This window comes from Cinclus cinclus, chromosome 6, assembly GCF_963662255.1.
Source record: "Cinclus cinclus chromosome 6, bCinCin1.1, whole genome shotgun sequence".
Lineage (NCBI taxonomy): Eukaryota > Metazoa > Chordata > Aves > Passeriformes > Cinclidae > Cinclus > Cinclus cinclus.
In genome coordinates, this window is record NC_085051.1 from 61,829,872 (window position 1) to 61,849,121 (window position 19,250).

The 19,250-nt window shown below is 49.5% G+C and overlaps 1 protein-coding gene across 1 annotated transcript in view; it reads right to left on the bottom strand.

The window, feature by feature from the left end:
• The window catches only part of FANCM (FA complementation group M), a 55,718-nt gene that overhangs the window by 6,515 nt on the left and 29,953 nt on the right, over window positions 1-19,250 (bottom strand). Inside the window, exons 11-16 of the mRNA XM_062495104.1 lie at window positions 17,503-17,737; window positions 11,503-11,660; window positions 10,801-10,953; window positions 1,473-3,294; window positions 686-765; window positions 517-585 (exon numbers count right to left, since the gene is read on the bottom strand). Of these exons, the coding sequence (XP_062351088.1) occupies window positions 517-585; window positions 686-765; window positions 1,473-3,294; window positions 10,801-10,953; window positions 11,503-11,660; window positions 17,503-17,737 (2,517 nt within the window). The remainder of the gene's footprint in view (window positions 1-516; window positions 586-685; window positions 766-1,472; window positions 3,295-10,800; window positions 10,954-11,502; window positions 11,661-17,502; window positions 17,738-19,250) is intronic.

The window sequence follows — 19,250 nt, forward strand, 5'->3', positions numbered from 1 at the left end:
GCCCCGGCCGGGCTCTTGCACTGCCCAAGGTGAATCCTTTCCATAAATACTGATTTTATTCCTTTAGCTCTGCCTGCTCTCTGTTCCTGATCAGCATTTCCAGGCATCAACACCCCTGCCATGGGCAGGGACACCTCCCAGTAACAGGACTGAAAAATGGGATTTGGAAAAATATCAGGTCAAATGTGTCATGAATTTGCTTCTTCTGGTTCAAAGCTTTGTGGCAGGAAGGTTATTTCACCCTTCCTGGATTTTACAACGTTTCACTGCCTAACAACAACTCCAAAGTCACCAAAGCCCCAGTCCTGGCAGTGCCCAAGGCCAGGTTGGACATTGGGGTTGGAGCACCTGGGACAGTGGGAGGTGTCCCTGCCATGGCAGGGGTGGGATGGGTGAGATTTAACCTCCCTCCAACCCAAACCACTGTGGGATCCTGTGATCTGGGGAGACCCTGGGAAGGAAGTGAAGGGAAGCAGGATTGAGTTTCCATTATTTCTGTTCCCTTTCATTGCTGACCACGCTGAGAGGGCGCCGGCGTTTCCTGGGGACTCGAGCTGGAGACTCCAGGTCACTCTCATCCATCCCCTGTGGGGACAGAACCAACATCAGTGCACAGAACATCTGTGTTTTGCTGTTTCAATTGTCACTTTGCTTTTCTCATCCAATCTTTTTCTCTAAGACTCACATCAGGAGACTTCAAAACATTCTTTTTTATCCTGTTTTTTCTCTGGAAAACGATCTCTTCCTCGCTGTCACTGCTGGGTCCTGCAGAAAACAGAATAAACAACGTTCACCAGAACTGCACAGTTCCCAACACAATTTTGTTATAGCTGAGCAATCAAACCCTGCCTCTCTCAGAATAGCACCTCCAAAGAAAATTATTTATTGATGTACAGGGCAAATATTGTTCTCTTCAGCCTTGTTAATCAAAAGAGATCATCTCCAGCTGGGATGGACAATAAATCCTGCTTTCCTGGAGAGCCCCGGGGGGAAGTGATTACCCCAGGCAGCACAGGGGCAGAAGAAGGGAAGGGAAGCAGCCAACCAAGAGAAGCAGCTGTTAAAAGTTGAGAAGGAGCCAGAGTTGTGGCAGCACTTTGTGACACAAACACCTGTGACAGCACCGAGCGGGGCCTGCAAACTTCACAGCCAGAGAGGCCACGGAGCTGCTGCAGGGCTGGAGCCAGGCTGGGAGAGCTGGGAATGTTCACCTGGAGAAGGGAAGCATCCAGGGAGAGCTCAGAGCCCCTTGCAGGGCCTGAAGGGGCTCCAGGAGAGGGACTGGGGACAAGGGATGGAGGGACAGGACACAGGGAATGTCCCCTCATTGAGCCAACTTACAGCACCACAGCCATTATTCCTCTTCCTTTCAACCCTCCCAGCTCAGCCATAAACCCAAAGCAAGGCTCCAAGACACTGGATCCTATTTCCTGACCATGAAGGTCTAACACCTGTCCCACCAAATTCCTTACCTGCAGCAGGAGACCCACAGGATCCACGGGGTTTGGTGTTTTCCAGGTTTTCTGTCCTTCCTGAAGGGCAGCCCATGGCTGATCTCCCAAAGTTCTGCCCCCATGGGCTTTCTTTGGTTACATCTACAGGAGACACTTTTGGAATTTGCTCCCTGGCATTGGAGAAGACTTTCATAGGAATTCTTCTGACAGCTTTGATGTTCACACCCTTCCTGCTTGTAGGGGTGGGAAGTGCTGAAGGCAAAGGTTCAGGGGGTTCCATTCCTGTTCTGCTGCCCCCTGACCTGAGGACAGACCCCGCAGCAGGAGCATCCTCCCTCCCTTCCCTGCCACTCCTGCCCCTGCTCTGCAAGGACAACGCTGTGGACGTGTCCCCTCTCTCCAGCCTTCTGCAGTCCCATCCTGGAGAGGTTTCCAGCCTGGAGCCATCACCCAGGGATATTTTTGCACCCTCAGTGGATTCAGCCCCCGGGGCACTCCCCAGGGCCCCGTTCGCTTTGGGGCTATCAGCATTCCTGCTCCCCTCCGAGCTTTCGTCCCCGCTGTCCCCGATGGAGAAGCCCAGGTCGAAGGTGACAGAGAACAGGTCCTGGGAGCAGTCGTAGAGATCGTGCACTCCTGGTGTTCCCATGGATTCCCTGGGAATTCTCACACAGGACGATTCCCTGCCTGGCTCCCTCCCTGTCCCAGCTGGAGGCTCAGTGCTCGTGGGGCTGCCCTCGCCCATGTCCTCACCAGCCTCATCCTCAAACAAATAGAGACTCTGCTCCTCACCAGGAACTTCAAGGGCAGCCTCTGCAGTGTCCTTGGGGACGAAAGGCTCCTTTGAAGGGCAGTTTGTCAGCGGGTGGCTCGTGCTGGGAGCGCTGTTTGGGATTTCAGGGAATTCCTCGCTGTCAAACAGGCCATCAAAGCTGTCATTCCAGAGCTGCTCCTCTTCAACAGCAGCAGCCTTGGTAGATGACACAGTTTTGGACAAACAGGGACTTCTTGAGGCACAGGACTCCCTGGGAACTGTCACTTTGGGGTTTTCCAGGAGCAGCAGTGAAGGATCAGTTTTTGGGGATGCAGGGGAGACGCTGTCCTGCAGTGCCTCTGAGTGACCATTGGGGAGAACTTTTGGGGAAGGAGATCTTGTTCCTTCATCCCTCATCATGCTCTCCAAACCCTGCAGATCATCCCCAGAGGGAGGGGACTGTGACAAAAGCCTTTGCACCCGGGAAAGTGCTTGTTCCAGCCCCGGGGGCTCCTGGGGCGGTGGCAGGAGTGTGAAGGAATCCCTGCAGGATTCGGGGAGATAAAACAGGTCGGAGGCCACGGGGGATGTCTCGTACCCTGAATCCCCACAGATCCTCCCACAGGATTTCCCTGCAGGGCTGGTTTCCTGCGCTGCTGGACTGGCAGGGCTTTCAGGGCTGTCACTGGTGTCACACAGGTCAATAAATGCATTTAGGTCAAATGTCACCTCCAGCCCTTCGTCCTCGTCACTGCCCGGGTCAGAGTGTCCAGCCACAGCAAGCCTTGCTCCTGAGGGAGGGGCTGAAGGATCCTGAGCTGACACAGGCACTTCCTCACTGACTCCACGAGCTCTTCTGGGAGCCTTGGCTTTGGTTATTTTGAAGGTGCTAAAGAACTCACTCCCATTATCATCCAATTCAGCTGGGAATGGTTTTGGCTTTGATTTTGCCAGGTCTTTCCTGGAGCAGCGAGCTCTCTGCTTCCAGAGGGGGTTGGCCGTGCAGAGATGCCTTTTGTTCCCTGGAATATTCACATCTTCCATCCGTAGGTGAGGCTGGAGCTCCTGCTCATAGCTGCAGTCTCCCTGGGGACACAGGGCACAGGTTACCACAGACACACCCAGGGCTGCTCACAGCCAGATTTAAAACGAGGGACAAAGGTTTTCCTCCCCTGAAAAACTTCCCACAGACTCTGAATTAATTTTTCATGGATGTCTATAAATCTGCTGTTCAAAAGGCAGCCAGCTCTGTTAAACACACACTTGGGAAAAGCACAGTGGACCTGGACAGGCAGGATCCAAACAGAACAATTATTTTTTGGCAGTTCAGGAAGATGAATCCTTGCACTCCTTAATCCCTGAAGTTACACAAGGTACCTTTACAGAGGGTGAGAAAAATGACTTTTACAATCAGACTGGCTTGTCTGAAGGTATTTCAGGAAGCAGGATCCAAAGCCACCTCCCAGGAATTTGAAGACTGATCTCTAACAGGGTCAGGGATCCTGTCTGGTAGCAGCAGGCAAGCAAGGTGTGCACTATTAACAGATTTTGTCATTAATCACCATCATCATTTCAACACCAATTTCACACAGATGCTGATGGTTAAACCATCCATTTGTAAAGATACCCAAAGAAGCTCCAAATCTGGATTTTTTAACTAAAGATCTCCAAGGAGATCCCCAGACTACACCAGCTGCCTTAGGAGAAGGCTTAACAAAAACAGTGAGGAAAAGAATTTAAAGGATGATTTTGATCTGGCAGGTTGTAAATAATTCCTTTTCCTCAAGCCTGGCCAGAACACAGGCTCAAGACATGGAATTCTTTGCCTGAAATCCAAGAGGAACAACAAATCTGGTTCCAATTCAGTGCCCAAGTGTCACCTGAGCAGTGGGGTGACAATACCAGGGCTGATAAGGGTCTGCCTGGGCTTATCTCAGCAACAACTGCCCCTGGCACAGCAGCTCAGTTCAGGCATTGCAGCATTACACAAATAAGACAGAAATTAAATGGATTAAGGATTAATTAGCTGCCAGAGTGAAACAGGAGGAGGTGCTGCCCCTGCCCACCCTACCCAGTTCTGAGAGTGCAGTGCTGAGCAGGCTTGGCCTGATGTTGTCCTGAAACCCAAAATTAACCAAAGTATAACCCCAAAACCTACAAACCCAACCAAATTACAACCCTCAAACCCAAAATTAACCAAGCTTCAAACCCCACAAACTCAAAACCAATCAAAGTACAACCCCCAAAGCTCACCAACCCCAAACCCATCAAACTACAAACCTCAAAACAAACCCCAACCTCCAAAACTTACAACCCCAGAACTCAAACTACAATCCCCAAACCCTCCAAACTCCAACTCCCAAACCTAACCAAAGTACAACCCCAAAACCTCCAAACCCAATCAAACTGCAACCTCCAAAACTTACAACCCCAAAACTCAAACTACAAACCCCAAACCCTCCAAACTTCGACTTCCAAACCTAACCAAAATACAACCCCCAAAACATACAAACCCAGAGCCAAACTCCAATCCCTAAAACCTACAACCCCAAAATTAACCACAGTACAAACACCATGACCTAAAACCCAAAAATTAACCAAAGTACAACCCCAAAACCTCCAAACCCAATCAAACTACAACTACCAAAACTTACAAACCCCAAAACCTACAAATTCCAACTACAAACCCCAAACCCAATCAAAATACAACCCTCAAAACCTGCAAACCCAAAATTAATCAAAGTACAGAAAAACCTCTGAAAACCTCCAAAACCTCCGAACACAAAACAAAACTACAACCCCTAAAACCTCTGAACCCAAACCAAATCAAACTGCAACTCCCAAAAACCTCCACACCAAATCACAAAACCCAATCAAACTACACCTCCCAAAATCTACAAACCCAATCACTACACAACCTCCAAAACCTCCAAAACCCAAAAGTCAAACTAAACCCCCAAAACCAAACAAAATACAACCCCCAAAACCTACAAATCCAAACCCACTCAAATAAAACCTATAAACCCCAAACTAACCAACTTTCCCAGAGCAGCTGTGGCTGCCCCTGGATCCCTGGCAGTGCCCAAGGCCAGGTTGGACATTGGGCTTGGAGCACCTGGGACAGTGGGAGGTGTCCCTGCCATGGCAGGGGTGGGATGGGATAACGGGATGGGATAATGGGATGGGATCATGGGATGGGATGGGATAAAGGGATGGGATGGGATGGGATGGGATGGGATGGGATGGGATGGGATGGGATAAAGGGATGGGATAATGGGATGGGATGGGATGGGATAATGGGATGGGATAACAGGATGGGATAATGGGATGGGATTTAAGGTCCCTTTAACCCAAACCAGTCTGGGACTGTGGGATTCTGCCACAGGCAGCAGGACCAGTGAGGAATTTTCCCAGGAATGTCCCCAGGTCCCTCCACACCCCCCTGAGAGCCCCACTGGATGCTGGCAGTGCTGGGACCAGGAACAGCCCAGCAGCCAAATTTAGCATCTAGGCCAGAGCTCAGTGACCTGCTTGGGGCTCCCAGGGTTGTGTAACTGCTCCACTTCCCAGGATCAAACCCTCCAGCACAATCCCACTCCAAACACTTCCTCCTGACCAAAATGCTGTGTCCCAGCCAGGGCAGCTCGTGCTCAGGCACTGCAAGGGCACATTTGGAATTAGCAAGTTTTGGCCTGAACGTGCACAACTTGTGGAACCTTAAATTACCTGCTCAGCTCCCCTCTGACTCAGAGGGTTCCAGGGTGTACCAGCTCCTCAGAAAATAGGTCAGGAGCAGGAAAACAGCATCACTCTGGGATTATTGTACTCAATCAATGACCCTGCCTGGAGTCATTGATTCACTTCAAAAACAAAATATATTTTAGCATAGAAAGTAGGAATGGGAAAGTAAACTCAGCATATTCAAATTTCCATTTTCAATGTGGAAATATACCCGTTCTGTTAATGGGTAATTCTGTGTAATTACACCCATTCTGTTTGCCAGTTTTTAAATTTAAGGCATCAAGTGCCAAAATTGGAATTACCCCCTCTCTCCCCATAAGCTGCTTTGGATGAACATTTTCTAACAAGATTCATCTGCCTGATGAAACCCTGGTGATGTCGCTATTTGAAAATTGGAGGTAAACCTGTGGACAGCTACAATGTGGATTTTTAACAATTAAAACTCCTTTAACTGGAAGTGAAACCATGTAGAATTCTCCCCTCTGGTGTGTTGTGGCTGAGCAGATGCTGCTCCTCAAAACCTCCCCGTTCCCTCCTCTCCTCTGGAACAGCTCAAAGCTCCTTTCCAACCCAAACCTTTCTGTGATCCTAAGAGTTTGTTTTTTCTTTTTCATCTTTTCCATGTTATACCAAAACTGCTGCTTTGATCAGTGCCCCCAGCTCCCCCAGCTGTGATGCCCTGAGACTGCCCTGCTCCCCTCCCTGAGCTCAGGGCAGTCATTTACTCATCACCCCTTCCAGGAACTGCTGAGTGAGCAGAAGAATCAATCCCTGTTCCGTGATTGCTCCGTTTCCAGAACACACTTCAGGGGAAGAAGCACGGTCAAAATCTTGGTTTTGGAGGTTTAATTGTATTACAGGAGATGATCTTTAAAAATTTATTTAGTTGAGTCATGGAAGAAGCCTGAGGGACGCAGAAATCCCAATTTCCTTCTACCAAACTGAGATAATTCTCTCCCTAATGGCAGCACATTATTGATGGATCTGCCCATCCTGTTGGGTTTTGCTTTCTGCCACCCAATAAAAACAGCCAAAGATCCCTAAAAAGAAAGATGATGACAAAATCCCAGCTATGTGTCCTGGCAAATATTGGAACAGGATCAATCAAGAGGCTGAAGAGGTGAATGTTCAAGAACTTCAGGAAATAAATGAGGGTGCCCAGAGCAGCTGTGGCTGCCCCTGGATCCCTGGCAGTGCCCAAGGCCAGGCTGGACAGGATTGGAGCAGCCTGGGACAGTGGGAGGTGTCCCTGTCCATGGCACTGGTTGGGATTTAGGGTCCCTCCAAGCCAAACCATTCCTGGATTCTATAAAAACAATCCCAGTGACTGAGAACATGCCCTGCCCCCTGCTTGGATGTCCCTGCTCTCTTTGTGTTTAGCACTGGCAGAGCTGGAAGCTGAGGGCATGGATTCATGGAATGCTTTGGGGTGGGAAGGACCTGCAGGACCATCCCAATCCCAGTCCCACTCCCAAATCACTGGGACTTCTCTGTTCTCACTGGGAGCACAACCCCAGCACCAGGGAAAGCATCAAGCACCTGCAATTCCAGGTCTAAACAACCCAGCCCTGGTCTCAGTCAATGCTTGCACTCACAAAAATTGGCAACAAGGTCAGAAGAAGCAATTCAAAGGAACTAAAAATTGGAGAGCTGAGGTTTTGGGGCTCCAAAAACCAGCCCAAACCCTTCCACCTTCTCTGGAACCAGAAGTTTTGACACATCTCACAAGAGGAATTTAATCAGGGAGAATTTACTGGCAATGAGGGTCTAAAAAGCCCAGATAAAACCATTTCATTGTCCTTACTTAAACCATTTTTAACTTTGAATTCAGGGTCTCCGGAGAAAAAAGGTCCAGTTGGCTAAAAACACCAAATTTCCTCCCAGAACACATCTGGTTTAAAACTCCAAAAGCTTGGGAAGCCTTTTCAGGTTCACTGGGATTCCAGAGTGTTCTGGGAATGTTCTCCCTGCTGGCAGGGAGTTCATCTGGAGGATCCCCAGCCAGGTGAAAACTCCCAGAGCCAGCAGTTCCAGGGTCACCCCTGCCTTAGGAGATGTTCCCTTCCCAAGGTGCTTGCAGTCAGAGGGTGAAAAACTGACACAATCCCAAAGAGTTTGGGATTTATTTTGTTTTTCTTGGGATGAGCCAATTGTGAATGGTGAATTACCAGCTTGGAAATGGGAAAGATGCAGAGTGACCCTCCCACTCTGGACACGAAAAGAACCCATTCCTCATCTCCTAAGGAAAAACAAAGCACTGGAACTTCCCTGAGAAACCTGCACAAAAATTATCCTCACTGAAAGGATTACTCTGCCCAGCCTTATTCCCAAACAGCACAGTTTCATTTGCAAAAAATGCTGAAAAGAGATTGAATTATTTTGCAGAAGGACCACTTGATTTGTTCCCATTTTGCACCAAGGACCCCCCTGGCAGTGAATCCCCCCATGTGCCCCCCAGGCATTGCTGTAGCAATAAAGCCCCCGGGGCATTAAAGGCTTTGCTGGATCTGCCTTTTCCAGGGCTCACATTTGGGGCTTCTTTGACTTTTTTGTTTTCTTTTCACTGGGCCAACTTCTTCTCTAAGATTTTAAGAAATATGATTTTTGGCCAATCATTTTCACTTCATCTATTAAAAAAAATACCTTCAAAATTGACTTTGTGAAAGCTATTATATAAAATACAAATTTCTTGAATCACTGAATGAGTACAAGGAAACGAAAGCCACACATCAGTGAATTTCTTCTCCAACAGAAAACGTCCAAAACACCACACAAATGTCTCTTGTGCTGGCTTGTATTAAGTCATGACAAAACTCTGAATTCAATTCTGCCCAAGGTATAATTAAGCAGAAAATTCCAGATCATTTGGTTATTCACAGCAAAATAATGATTTCCCCGGTTTTATGTTTTATCCCCCAGTAAGAAAATCATCAATAAAACTGTGGTTTGAGGTTCTCCCCCCTGGGTGTTTAAGGAAAGAGCTTTCACCTGTATTGGTGTTAAACCCCTCTGTTAACTAAGCACCGTAAATGAACGTCAGCCAGATCAGCTGCGTAATCAGCCATGGAATATTTATAGCAGAACCTGCATGCACAGCACATCCATGCAAACCCTTCCACCACAGAATCATGGAATGGCTGCAAAGGGCCTCAAATCCCACCCAGTGCCAGCCCTGCCATGGCAGGGACACCTCCCACTGTCCCAGGCTGCTCCAACCCCAGTGTCCAACCTGGCCTTGGGCACTGCCAGGGATCCAGGGGCAGCCACAGCTGCTCCGGCAATTCCGGCCCAGCCAGGAATTCCCAATTCCCAACATCCCACCCATCCCTGCCCTCTGGCAGTGGGAGCCATTCCCTGTGTCCTGTCCCTGCACTCCTTGTCCCCAGTCCCTCTCCAGCTCTCCTGGAGCCCCTTCAGGCCCTGCAAGGGGCTCTGAGGAATCCCAGGACCCTTCTCTCCTCCAGGTGAACATTCTGAATTCCAGTGGGAACATCCCCTGCCTTGGGAACACTGTCAGTGCCTCTCAGGGAAGGCAGGGATGACTCCAGGGAATGTTAATGAAACTGTCAGACAAGAGCTCAGTGGCAGGGCTCAGTGATCAGATCAGATCAGCACAAAGCTGCATCCTCCCTTTTGCTGGAACAGTTTTGGCGTCCCCGCACTGGCACCAGTTGGTTCAGTGTAAGAAAGAGCCCAGGAACCTCTGAAGTTTAAACTCCAGCCCTGGCAGTGCTTTGTTTCTCCCTGGGAGGCTCCAAAGGGTGAGTGCTGGCCCTTGTGTCACCTCCTGTGCTCCTGGGGGCACTTTGGGCACAGCAGGGACACCCTGTGAGGATTCCTCCTCTAAATGAGGAAGCTCCACACCTGCACCTCTGACTGGTTCCCACCCAGCTGGAACTCACACACTGGGGCACAAGGGGAGCTCAGGAGGCTCAGCCTGGAGAAAAGGAGGCTCAGGGGGCACCTTCTAATTCCTGAACAATCCTAACTGTCCCCATCCCCACCCTGTCCCTCTGCAGCTGGGGACTCAGAGGAGTCAGGAATGGCTGGGATGGAGAAGCTTTGCTGAGCTGGCCAGGTCTGTTCCAGCCTCCCTTTCACAGCACAACTACAATGTCTCCATTCTCCTCCTTCATTAGTCCTGGTATTATTCAGGAAACTCTGGCAGCTTAGCAACAGCTTCTGATGACCTAAAAAAACTTCCACGTGCTGAAAGGCAACATTTGGGGAGCTCAGCTGGAGGGAAATCCAATGTGGTGAACCACCGAAGCCTCCATCCACCTCCTTCCTTGTGCCTTCCAGAAGGATGTCTGTATCCATCCCTGTCAGAAAACAGAATTCCCATCTCCCATATAGTTCCTATCCATGTTTCTTTGGTTTAGCTTCTCTTATTCCTTAATTCTTAGGAACAATTTGCTTTTTAGTTCAAAAAAACCAAACTCAGCCCCAAAACATAAATGCCCTAAAACATGCCATGTGTTCCTGCATGACTCTTCTGGGAGTCTTTTCATGTACACACAATACCAAACTCTTCCCAATTCCTGGAATAGCTCTGATCCCTCTTGGTGGCTTTGCTCCTTGGCATTTGGAGCTCTTGTATTTAATGTCATTTTGTCACAAATGGATAGCGGAATCTATTAAACCAAGACTGATTTAAGGCTGGGGTTTTTTCACACTTCTTTGCAACAGTTTCTGTGGAAAAGATTAGGAATCACAGCATAGCAGTGGGAGGCACTTGGAAACAAAATTAAATACACATGATTCGGTTCACAGTTATTGTTGCTTTTCTTGAAATGTCATTGTTTTTAAACTGTTCTAAGTGTGCATTCAGCCCCTGGGCACGTTTATTACCTGCTGGTGCCTCATCAGCTCCATCATTTGCATGGCACTGATGAAGAGGTGACAACGATCCGAGTGATCCACCAGGGATGTGGGAAGAGGTTGATTCTGCCAAATTCTCCACTCGGACAAGGAGAGCTCCCGAACTGCCCCCTCCTTGGGCTTCTGCAGGGAAAACTGGGATGGGAAGGGAGATGTTCAGCAGGGAAATGTTCAGCAAAACTTCTCTGTCAGGGACGATGAATACAGAGAAGGATTTAAACATTTTCACACAGGTTTAAGTCTGGTCTAAAATAAAAACGTTGGGAGGAACCTGGGCTAGGGGAATGTGCCCAGGGCAGGGGGTGGAATGAGATGGGTTTAAGATCCCTTTAAACCCAAACCATCCTGGGACCCTGTGAACACACAATCCTAAATATGGAATATATATAGATCCTGTATATGGAATTCTTAAAAACGGGAGCAGAACTTAATGGATACTGAGACTTCTTAATATATTTTTAATTTATTGACCAAACTTTTAATTTACAGACCTAACTTTTTACTTACAGACCCAACCTCAAACACCCAACTTCTAAATTCTTAACCTCAAAAACCCACATGTAAATTAAAAAAAGGCATTTTTACAACAGATTTCCTTCAAATTCAGAGTTAACTCTGCTATTCCCAGCACCCTTCAGGCCTTGTGTCAAATAAACTTTGCATGGAACTCACTGATGCTTCTTCCAGGTTCTCCAAGGTTTCAAACTGAACTCGGGGCAATACTGGCTCCTTTATCCCATCACTTTCCTTAATCCTGTAGTGTCTGTCCCATTTTTCAAACTCCTCAGGTGACAAGGACCAGCTCTCATGGGAGTTCAATTGCTTTTGGCCTGTGGGGGGGAAAAACAAAAGGAAAATGTTACCTGCTGTAGGAAAAGGGATGCACAGAATAAAAGAACTCAGTGTGGTACCAGGCATTAAAAAAAAAAAAAAAAAAAAATATCTTCTCTGAGCCACAACCAAAATCAGATGCAGAGAATCTGAAGCCAGGGACAAACCTCCAAAAAGTGTTAATGTTTTATATGGATAAATGTCATTAAACAGTTGTTTTGGGGGAGGGCATCCTATAAACACAGAGAGAGACAGGTGGAAATCACTACTCCAAATAATGCCAAATCCCTTAAAGAGCCCTGCGTGGGAAGTGCTTCCAAAGAATCAGAGTTGAGAATGTGATGGTTTTCAGGCCAGATGTGTGAAGCTGGGAGAAAAATAATGAAGGCAGATAGCCAGTGTCTGTGCACGCAGGATTTGGGGTGAATCCCTTTTGGGAATTAACGCCACAGAAGAGGAATCAGCCTGGATCTCTCATTCCTGTCAAGCTGCAGCTGCCAGGGCTTGTGTCTGCACAGAGCAAACCCTGAGTCCAGAGCCCTGCTCACATCCTGCTCAGGAAAAGCTGGAAAAATGAACCAACACTGACTTTTCCAGACCACCAATAAAAATCCCAGAAGATCAAAACTGCCATGAAGTTATTTCTGACCCAAGTGTAGGAGTGTCACATTCCTGAGGAGATAACACCCACTCCAAGGACCTGGCAGAGGAAGAAAAAAAGAGACCTGGAGGGAAAGGAAGAACAATTCCCAGAAAGCAGTTGGAATCATGGAAAGTTGAGTGGGACAGGACACACAGGGATCACAGGATCAGGAACATCCTGAGTGGGAAGGGACACACAGGGATCACAGGATGAGGAACATCCTGAGTGGGAAGGGACACACAGGGATCACAGGATGAGGAACATCCTGAGTGGGAAGGGACACACAGGGATCACAGGATCAGGAACATCCTGAGTGGGAAGGGACACACAGGGATCACAGGATCAGGAACATTCTGAGTGGGAAGGGACACACAGGGATCACAGGATCAGGAACATCCTGAGTGGGAAGGGACACACAGGGATCACAGGATCAGGAACATCCTGAGTGGGAAGGGACACACAGGGATCACAGGATCAGGAATATCCCGAGTGGGAAGGGACACACAGGGATCACAGGATGAGGAACATCCTGAGTGGGAAGGGACACACAGGGATCACAGGATCAGGAACATCCTGAGTGGGAAGGGACACACAGGGATCACAGGATCAGGAATATCCCGAGTGGGAAGGGACACACAGGGATCACAGGATCAGGAACATTCTGAGTGGGAAGGGACACACAGGGATCACAGGATCAGGAATATCCTGAGTGGGAAGGGACACACAGGGATCACAGGATCAGGAACATTCTGAGTGGGAAGGGACACACAGGGATCACAGGATCAGGAATATCCCGAGTGGGAAGGGACACACAGGGATCACAGGATCAGGAACATTCTGAGTGGGAAGGGACACACAGGGATCACAGGATCAGGAACATTCTGAGTGGGAAGGGACACACAGGGATCACAGGATCAGGAACATCCTGAGTGGGAAGGGACACACAGGGATCACAGGATCAGGAACATCCTGAGTGGGAAGGGACACACAGGGATCACAGGATCAGGAATATCCCGAGTGGGAAGGGACACACAGGGATCACAGGATCAGGAATATCCCGAGTGGGAAGGGACACACAGGGATCACAGGATCAGGAACATTCTGAGTGGGAAGGGACACACAGGGATCACAGGATGAGGAACATCCTGAGTGGGAAGGGACACACAGGGATCACAGGATCAGGAACATCCTGAGTGGGAAGGGACACACAGGGATCACAGGATCAGGAACATTCTGAGTGGGAAGGGACACACAGGGATCACAGGATCAGGAACATTCTGAGTGGGAAGGGACACACAGGGATCACAGGATCAGGAACATTCTGAGTGGGAAGGGACACACAGGGATCACAGGATCAGGAACATTCTGAGTGGGAAGGGACACACAGGGATCACAGGATCAGGAACATCCTGAGTGGGAAGGGACACACAGGGATCACAGGATCAGGAACATTCTGAGTGGGAAGGGACACACAGGGATCACAGGATCAGGAACATTCTGAGTGGGAAGGGACACACAGGGATCACAGGATCAGGAACATTCTGAGTGGGAAGGGACACACAGGGATCACAGGATCAGGAATATCCCGAGTGGGAAGGGACACACAAAGACCATCCAGCCCAGCCCAGCCCCCCACCAATCCCACCCTGGGAGCAGTGTCCAAAGGCTCCTGGAGCTCTGGCAGCCCCAGGGCTGTGCCCACTCCCTGCTCCTGAGGATCTGTTGCCACCCAGCCCCACGCTGAGAACAACAATGACTTCAGTGCTGTGTTCCAGCTCCCTGGGACAGAGACAAGATGATCCCATGATATCAGCCCAGGTGAGCCATGGTGCAACCCTGCCAGGCAAGGAGCCCTGGAGCAGCTGGCAGAACTTGGGAACAGATGATTCCCAGAGTTTTGGGCTCCCTGCTGGGGAGCACAGGGAGGATTGTGGCTGCCCGGAACATTTCCCAAACACAGAGAAAGAGGGACCTGGACAAACAGGAGCGCTGCCACCAGAGAATGGGAGTTCAGGGAGAACATTCCCATGCTCAGTGAGGCTGATAAGGCTGTTTGGATGCAGGGTGGGAATCACCACCTCCTGCAGTCCCTGGCACAGCCTCTCCCCTCCATGGGAAGCAGCTGGTGCTGTCCCATGGGTAATTATCCTCCAGAACATTCCGAGTTAGGGATGCCAGGCCCTACCACACAAACACAGTACTCCAATCATCCACGTTATTTCCCTTGTTTTTCACCAGAACCAATGTATTTTCACTGTGCTTGAAGTGGGAAGAGAGCAAGAATTAGCCACGGGCAACTGGAAAGACAAGAAAACCACAGAGAGGACTAAACACTAAGGCAGGAGTTGGTAATCTCAAAAAGTGAGTTCAAACCAAACATCCTAAGGATAAAAGCAGCAATTATGGAAATAACATTAAACTGTAAAATCAAACAAAACCCACGGTTATTGACAACTCAAAATTGATCCATCTGAAAGGAGGGAGTAGATGAAGTGGGGAGAACCAGCAGAAGAGTTAAGAAAATGAGATTTCATGTGGACAAAAGTAAAAAGAAAAAGGAATTACTGGTAGATTGACATGAGATTGAACATACAGAAACAACAATATTAACATGCTTCTCACTTTAGCAAACTCTTAAAAACACCCCAAACGAACAAAACCCAAAAATCACAGAGAAAACAGAATCTTGAAATACAAGATATTATGTAAGAGGATCACGGATTAAAGGGATTTTTTTGTTGCACTTTTTGAAGGAGAGCTCTGAAGACTGAAACACACACTAAGTTAATGAAGGAGTAGTACAAGATATTGGATCCTTCTGAGGCTGAGACAAAAGTTATGGAAGAGGTTTTGAAGTGAAAGAGGGATGTAAAACTAATAGAAATCAGATCAAAGTAAGAAGAACAGGAAATGTATATTTTTTTCATGTAATGAGTGACAAGAGCAGAGGAAATGGCCTCAAGCTGTGCCAGGGAAGGTTCAGCTTGGACATGGGGAGAAATTTCTTCATGGAAACGGTGGTCAGGCCTTGGAACTGCCCAGGGCAGGGCTGGAGTCCCTATCCCTGGGGGATTTAAAGCCCTGTGGAGGTGGCACTTGGGGACACGGGGCAGTGCTGGGAAGGGCTGGACTCCATGGACTCAGAGGGGTTTTCCAACCTAAAGGATTCCATGACTGTATTTATTTTGACAAGAAAACAAGGAGAATGCTTGAAATTCCTATGATAACTCAGCCCACGACAGCTCAGTTTCTGCCATGGAGAAACCTGAGGATGAACTGGACCTCAACAACAAAGTGAGAGCAGAGGTAAGAACACACGCAGCTCACTCACTGCTGCCAGCTTTACCCCTTTTTAATTGTGGAAACGGGCACTAAAATGAAGAGAAAATGTGAAAAAGTCAACTCCTTTCTTTGTCCTCTCTTGGAGCTTTATTCTGAGTGTCACTAAATTCAGGAGCAGCCCCTGGTTCACCCTGGATTCCACAGAGGGCTGGTGCTCAGTGACCTGCACAGGCCAGCCCTGGCTGGCAGGAGGGGCACCAGGCCCTGGCCACCCTGGGGACTCTGCCCTGGCCACCCTGGGGACTCTGCCCTGGCCACCCTGGGGACTCTGCCCTGGCCACCTTTGGGGACTCTGCCCTGGCCACCCTGGGGACTCTGCCCTGGCCACCTTTGGGGACTCTGCCCTGGCCACCCTGGGGACTCTGCCCTGGCCACCTTTGGGGACTCTGCCCTGGCCACCCTGGGGACTCTGCCCTGGCCACCTTTGGGGACTCTGCCCTGGCCACCCTGGGGACTCTGCCCTGGCCACCTTTGGGGACTCTGCCCTGGCCACCTTTGGGGACTCTGCCCTGGCCACCCTGGGGACTCTGCCCTGGCCACCTTTGGGGACTCTGCCCTGGCCACCCTGGGGACTCTGCCCTGGCCACCTTTGGGGACTCTGCCCTGGCCACCCTGGGGACTCTGCCCTGGCCACCTTTGGGGACTCTGCCCTGGCCACCCTGGGGACTCTGCCCTGGCCACCTTTGGGGACTCTGCCCTGGCCACCTTTGGGGACTCTGCCCTGGCCACCCTGGGGACTCTGCCCTGGCCACCTTTGGGGACTCTGCCCTGGCCACCCTGGGGACTCTGCCCTGGCCACCTTTGGGGACTCTGCCCTGGCCACCTCTGAGGACCCAGAGCCCTCAGCCCTGGGTTTCTGCTCACACACGTGGCTCACACAAAAGGCTCTGGGTAATTCCAGCCCCTCAGTGCTGCTCTCACAGCAGGAACACTCTCAGCATTATCGTTTTCTTTATGCCCTCCCTGCTCGCTTCTCTTTTCTAGGACAGACCAACAAATGCTCCAAAATGATTATTTTCATTCCATGTTGTGCTCTGATTGTTTCCCAGCAGCTCTGTCTGTTTAATCAGAAATAGGAAGTTTCCCAAGATTTTGAGTTTCTTCTTTCAAGAAGTTGCTGTTGGTCTTTACAGGAAGCACCAACAAGGAGATAGAACATGAAAATTCCCAGGTATTTATAAAAAGTAGCAGCTATTCATAAAAAGTATAAATTTATTTATAAATTCCCAGGTATTTATAAAAAGTAGATTTATCAAATCCTATCTTAGGATTGTGTTCAGTTTCCTGCCCATTCCCATGCCATTGAACTGCACCAGCTAAAAAACCTCCAAGAGAATTTTCTTAATTTTCCTCTAAGATACTTGGCACAACTCATAAATATCCTACTCTTGATTTGCTGATTTCTCCCTTTCCTCACAACAAAATCCTTCGCTTTTCAAGCATTTCTGTTTTATTGTCATTTACAAAGCCACTTTGTCCAGAGCAGCTGTGGCTGCCCCATCCCTGGGAGTGTCCAAGGCCAGGCTGGACAGGGCTTGGAGCAGCCTGGGACAGGGGAAGGTGTCCCCACCCATGGGAACTTTCAAATCCCTCCAACCCAGTCCAACCTGGGATTGTGGGATTTTTGGGACTCTGTGATGAACATCTGCCTCCTCAGTCTGCAGCTGGAGTTTCTGACCTTCCCTGAGTGACTCCATGAAGGAAGATGACCAAGGGCCTGACTCAGGACCTGGGCATGTGAGGGCAGAGCAGTGAGGATGCCCAGGAAAAGCCCTGAGCTGACAGAGTGACCCTGCAGAGCCCCAAGCCCTCAGGAGAGAGGGCTGCAAGTGCTGCAAACACCATAATCCTCTTACCAGTGACACAGGCAAAGAGAGCAGATTTGTGCTGCAGGGAACTGCCTCTCCTCTCTTTGGAAAGCATCCTTGAGGTGCTTGGATCCTGTTTTTCAGCAGTGATAAACATCTTGTGCACTTTGGGATTGATGCCTTCTGGAACCATCCGTGGGCTGTGCTGGTAGAAACGAAGGGTTTTGTTCCCCGAAATGGCTTTGTTGATGTTCCTTTTGTTACACTGGCTTTGGTTGTACATCTGGAAGAGAAGGTGAATAGATAAATCATCTGCTGATGGATTGTTTTTTCACAGCATTTGTTCCAAATAAAAAGAACACCTCGGTGTCTGTGGGGTTTCTCATTATTTTCTGTTCCCTCAGCAAGGTGTTGCTTGGGCTGGGATTTTTTAATGGACCAGAAGCAGGCACAGCACCGGAGAGTGAGAAAGGAGCACAGCCCTTGCCTGGGGGGAAGTTACAATCCGCCACTGATACAGGGATGATGTAAATTAGATTACATCAGAAACAGGGAAAGGAGCTCAAGCAAAAGAATAAAAAAGGCCTAAGATGATTTGTTGATGTCATGAATTCTCTGAGTCCTTTTAATTACACTCCATTTTATTGTGCAATGGAGAAACCACTGGGGAAAGTGAGGAAAGAATCCCGAGTCCCCCTGGAACTGCTGTGCCCCAAGGAGGTTTTGTGCTGTGCTCCTCCCCAAGCCCTGTGAGACCCAGAGTGCTCTGAGTGTCACAGGGGCAGCTGGCCCCTGGCACAGATGATACCAGAGAGCAAAGCTGCTCCTTGAATAAAACTGGAAGAGGCCCATGGCCAGCTCTGATAAACCCCTCAGGCATTCCAAGAAATAACTTCTTCATCCTAGAACAAACCCCAGTGTTTTTATGGCAAAAAATTAGGTGTTACCAAATTAACAGCGTCACAGAGCTGTGACTTTGGTGGCTCTTCCCTCCCCTGTGCTTCCCTGGGCTGAGCAGCTCCAGGAGACATCCCCAGCTCCATCCCAGCAGCTCCAGGGACATCCCCAGCTCCAGGAACATCCCCAGCTCCAGGGACATCCCCAGCTCCATCCCAGCAGCTCCAGGAACATCCCCAGCTCCAGGGACATCCCCAGCTCCATCCCAGCAGCTCCAGGAACATCCCCAGCTCCAGGGACATCCCCAGCTCCAGGAACATCCCCAGCTCCATCCCAGCATCTCCAGGAACATCCCCAGCTCCAGGGACGTCCCCAGCTCCATCCCAGCAGCTCCAGGAACATCCCCAGCTCCAGGGACATCCCCAGCTCCAGGAACATCCCCAGCTCCATCCCAGCATCTCCAGGGGACATCCCCAGCTCCATCCCAGCAGCTCCAGGAACATCCCCAGCTCCAGGGACGTCCCCAGCTCCATCCCAGCAGCTCCAGGAACATCCCCAGCTCCAGGGACGTCCCCAGCTCCATCCCAGCAGCTCCAGGAACATCCCCAGCTCCAGGGAACATCCCCAGCTCCATCCCAGCAGCTCCAGGGGACATCCCCAGCTCCAAGGAACATCCCCAGCTCCATCCCAGCAGCTCCAGGGGCCTGGGACATGTGGGAGGCACAGAATAAAAAGGAATTTTCTGCACACCCTGCACTGACCCCCTTCTCCTAACACAACATCTTCAGCAGTTTTGTGATTGACTTGAAGTGCTTTGAATAAAAACAACTCCAAAAACTAAACAAAGCAGAAAAACAAAAAAATCCCAAAACTAATATAAAGGTTAAAAAAAAACATCC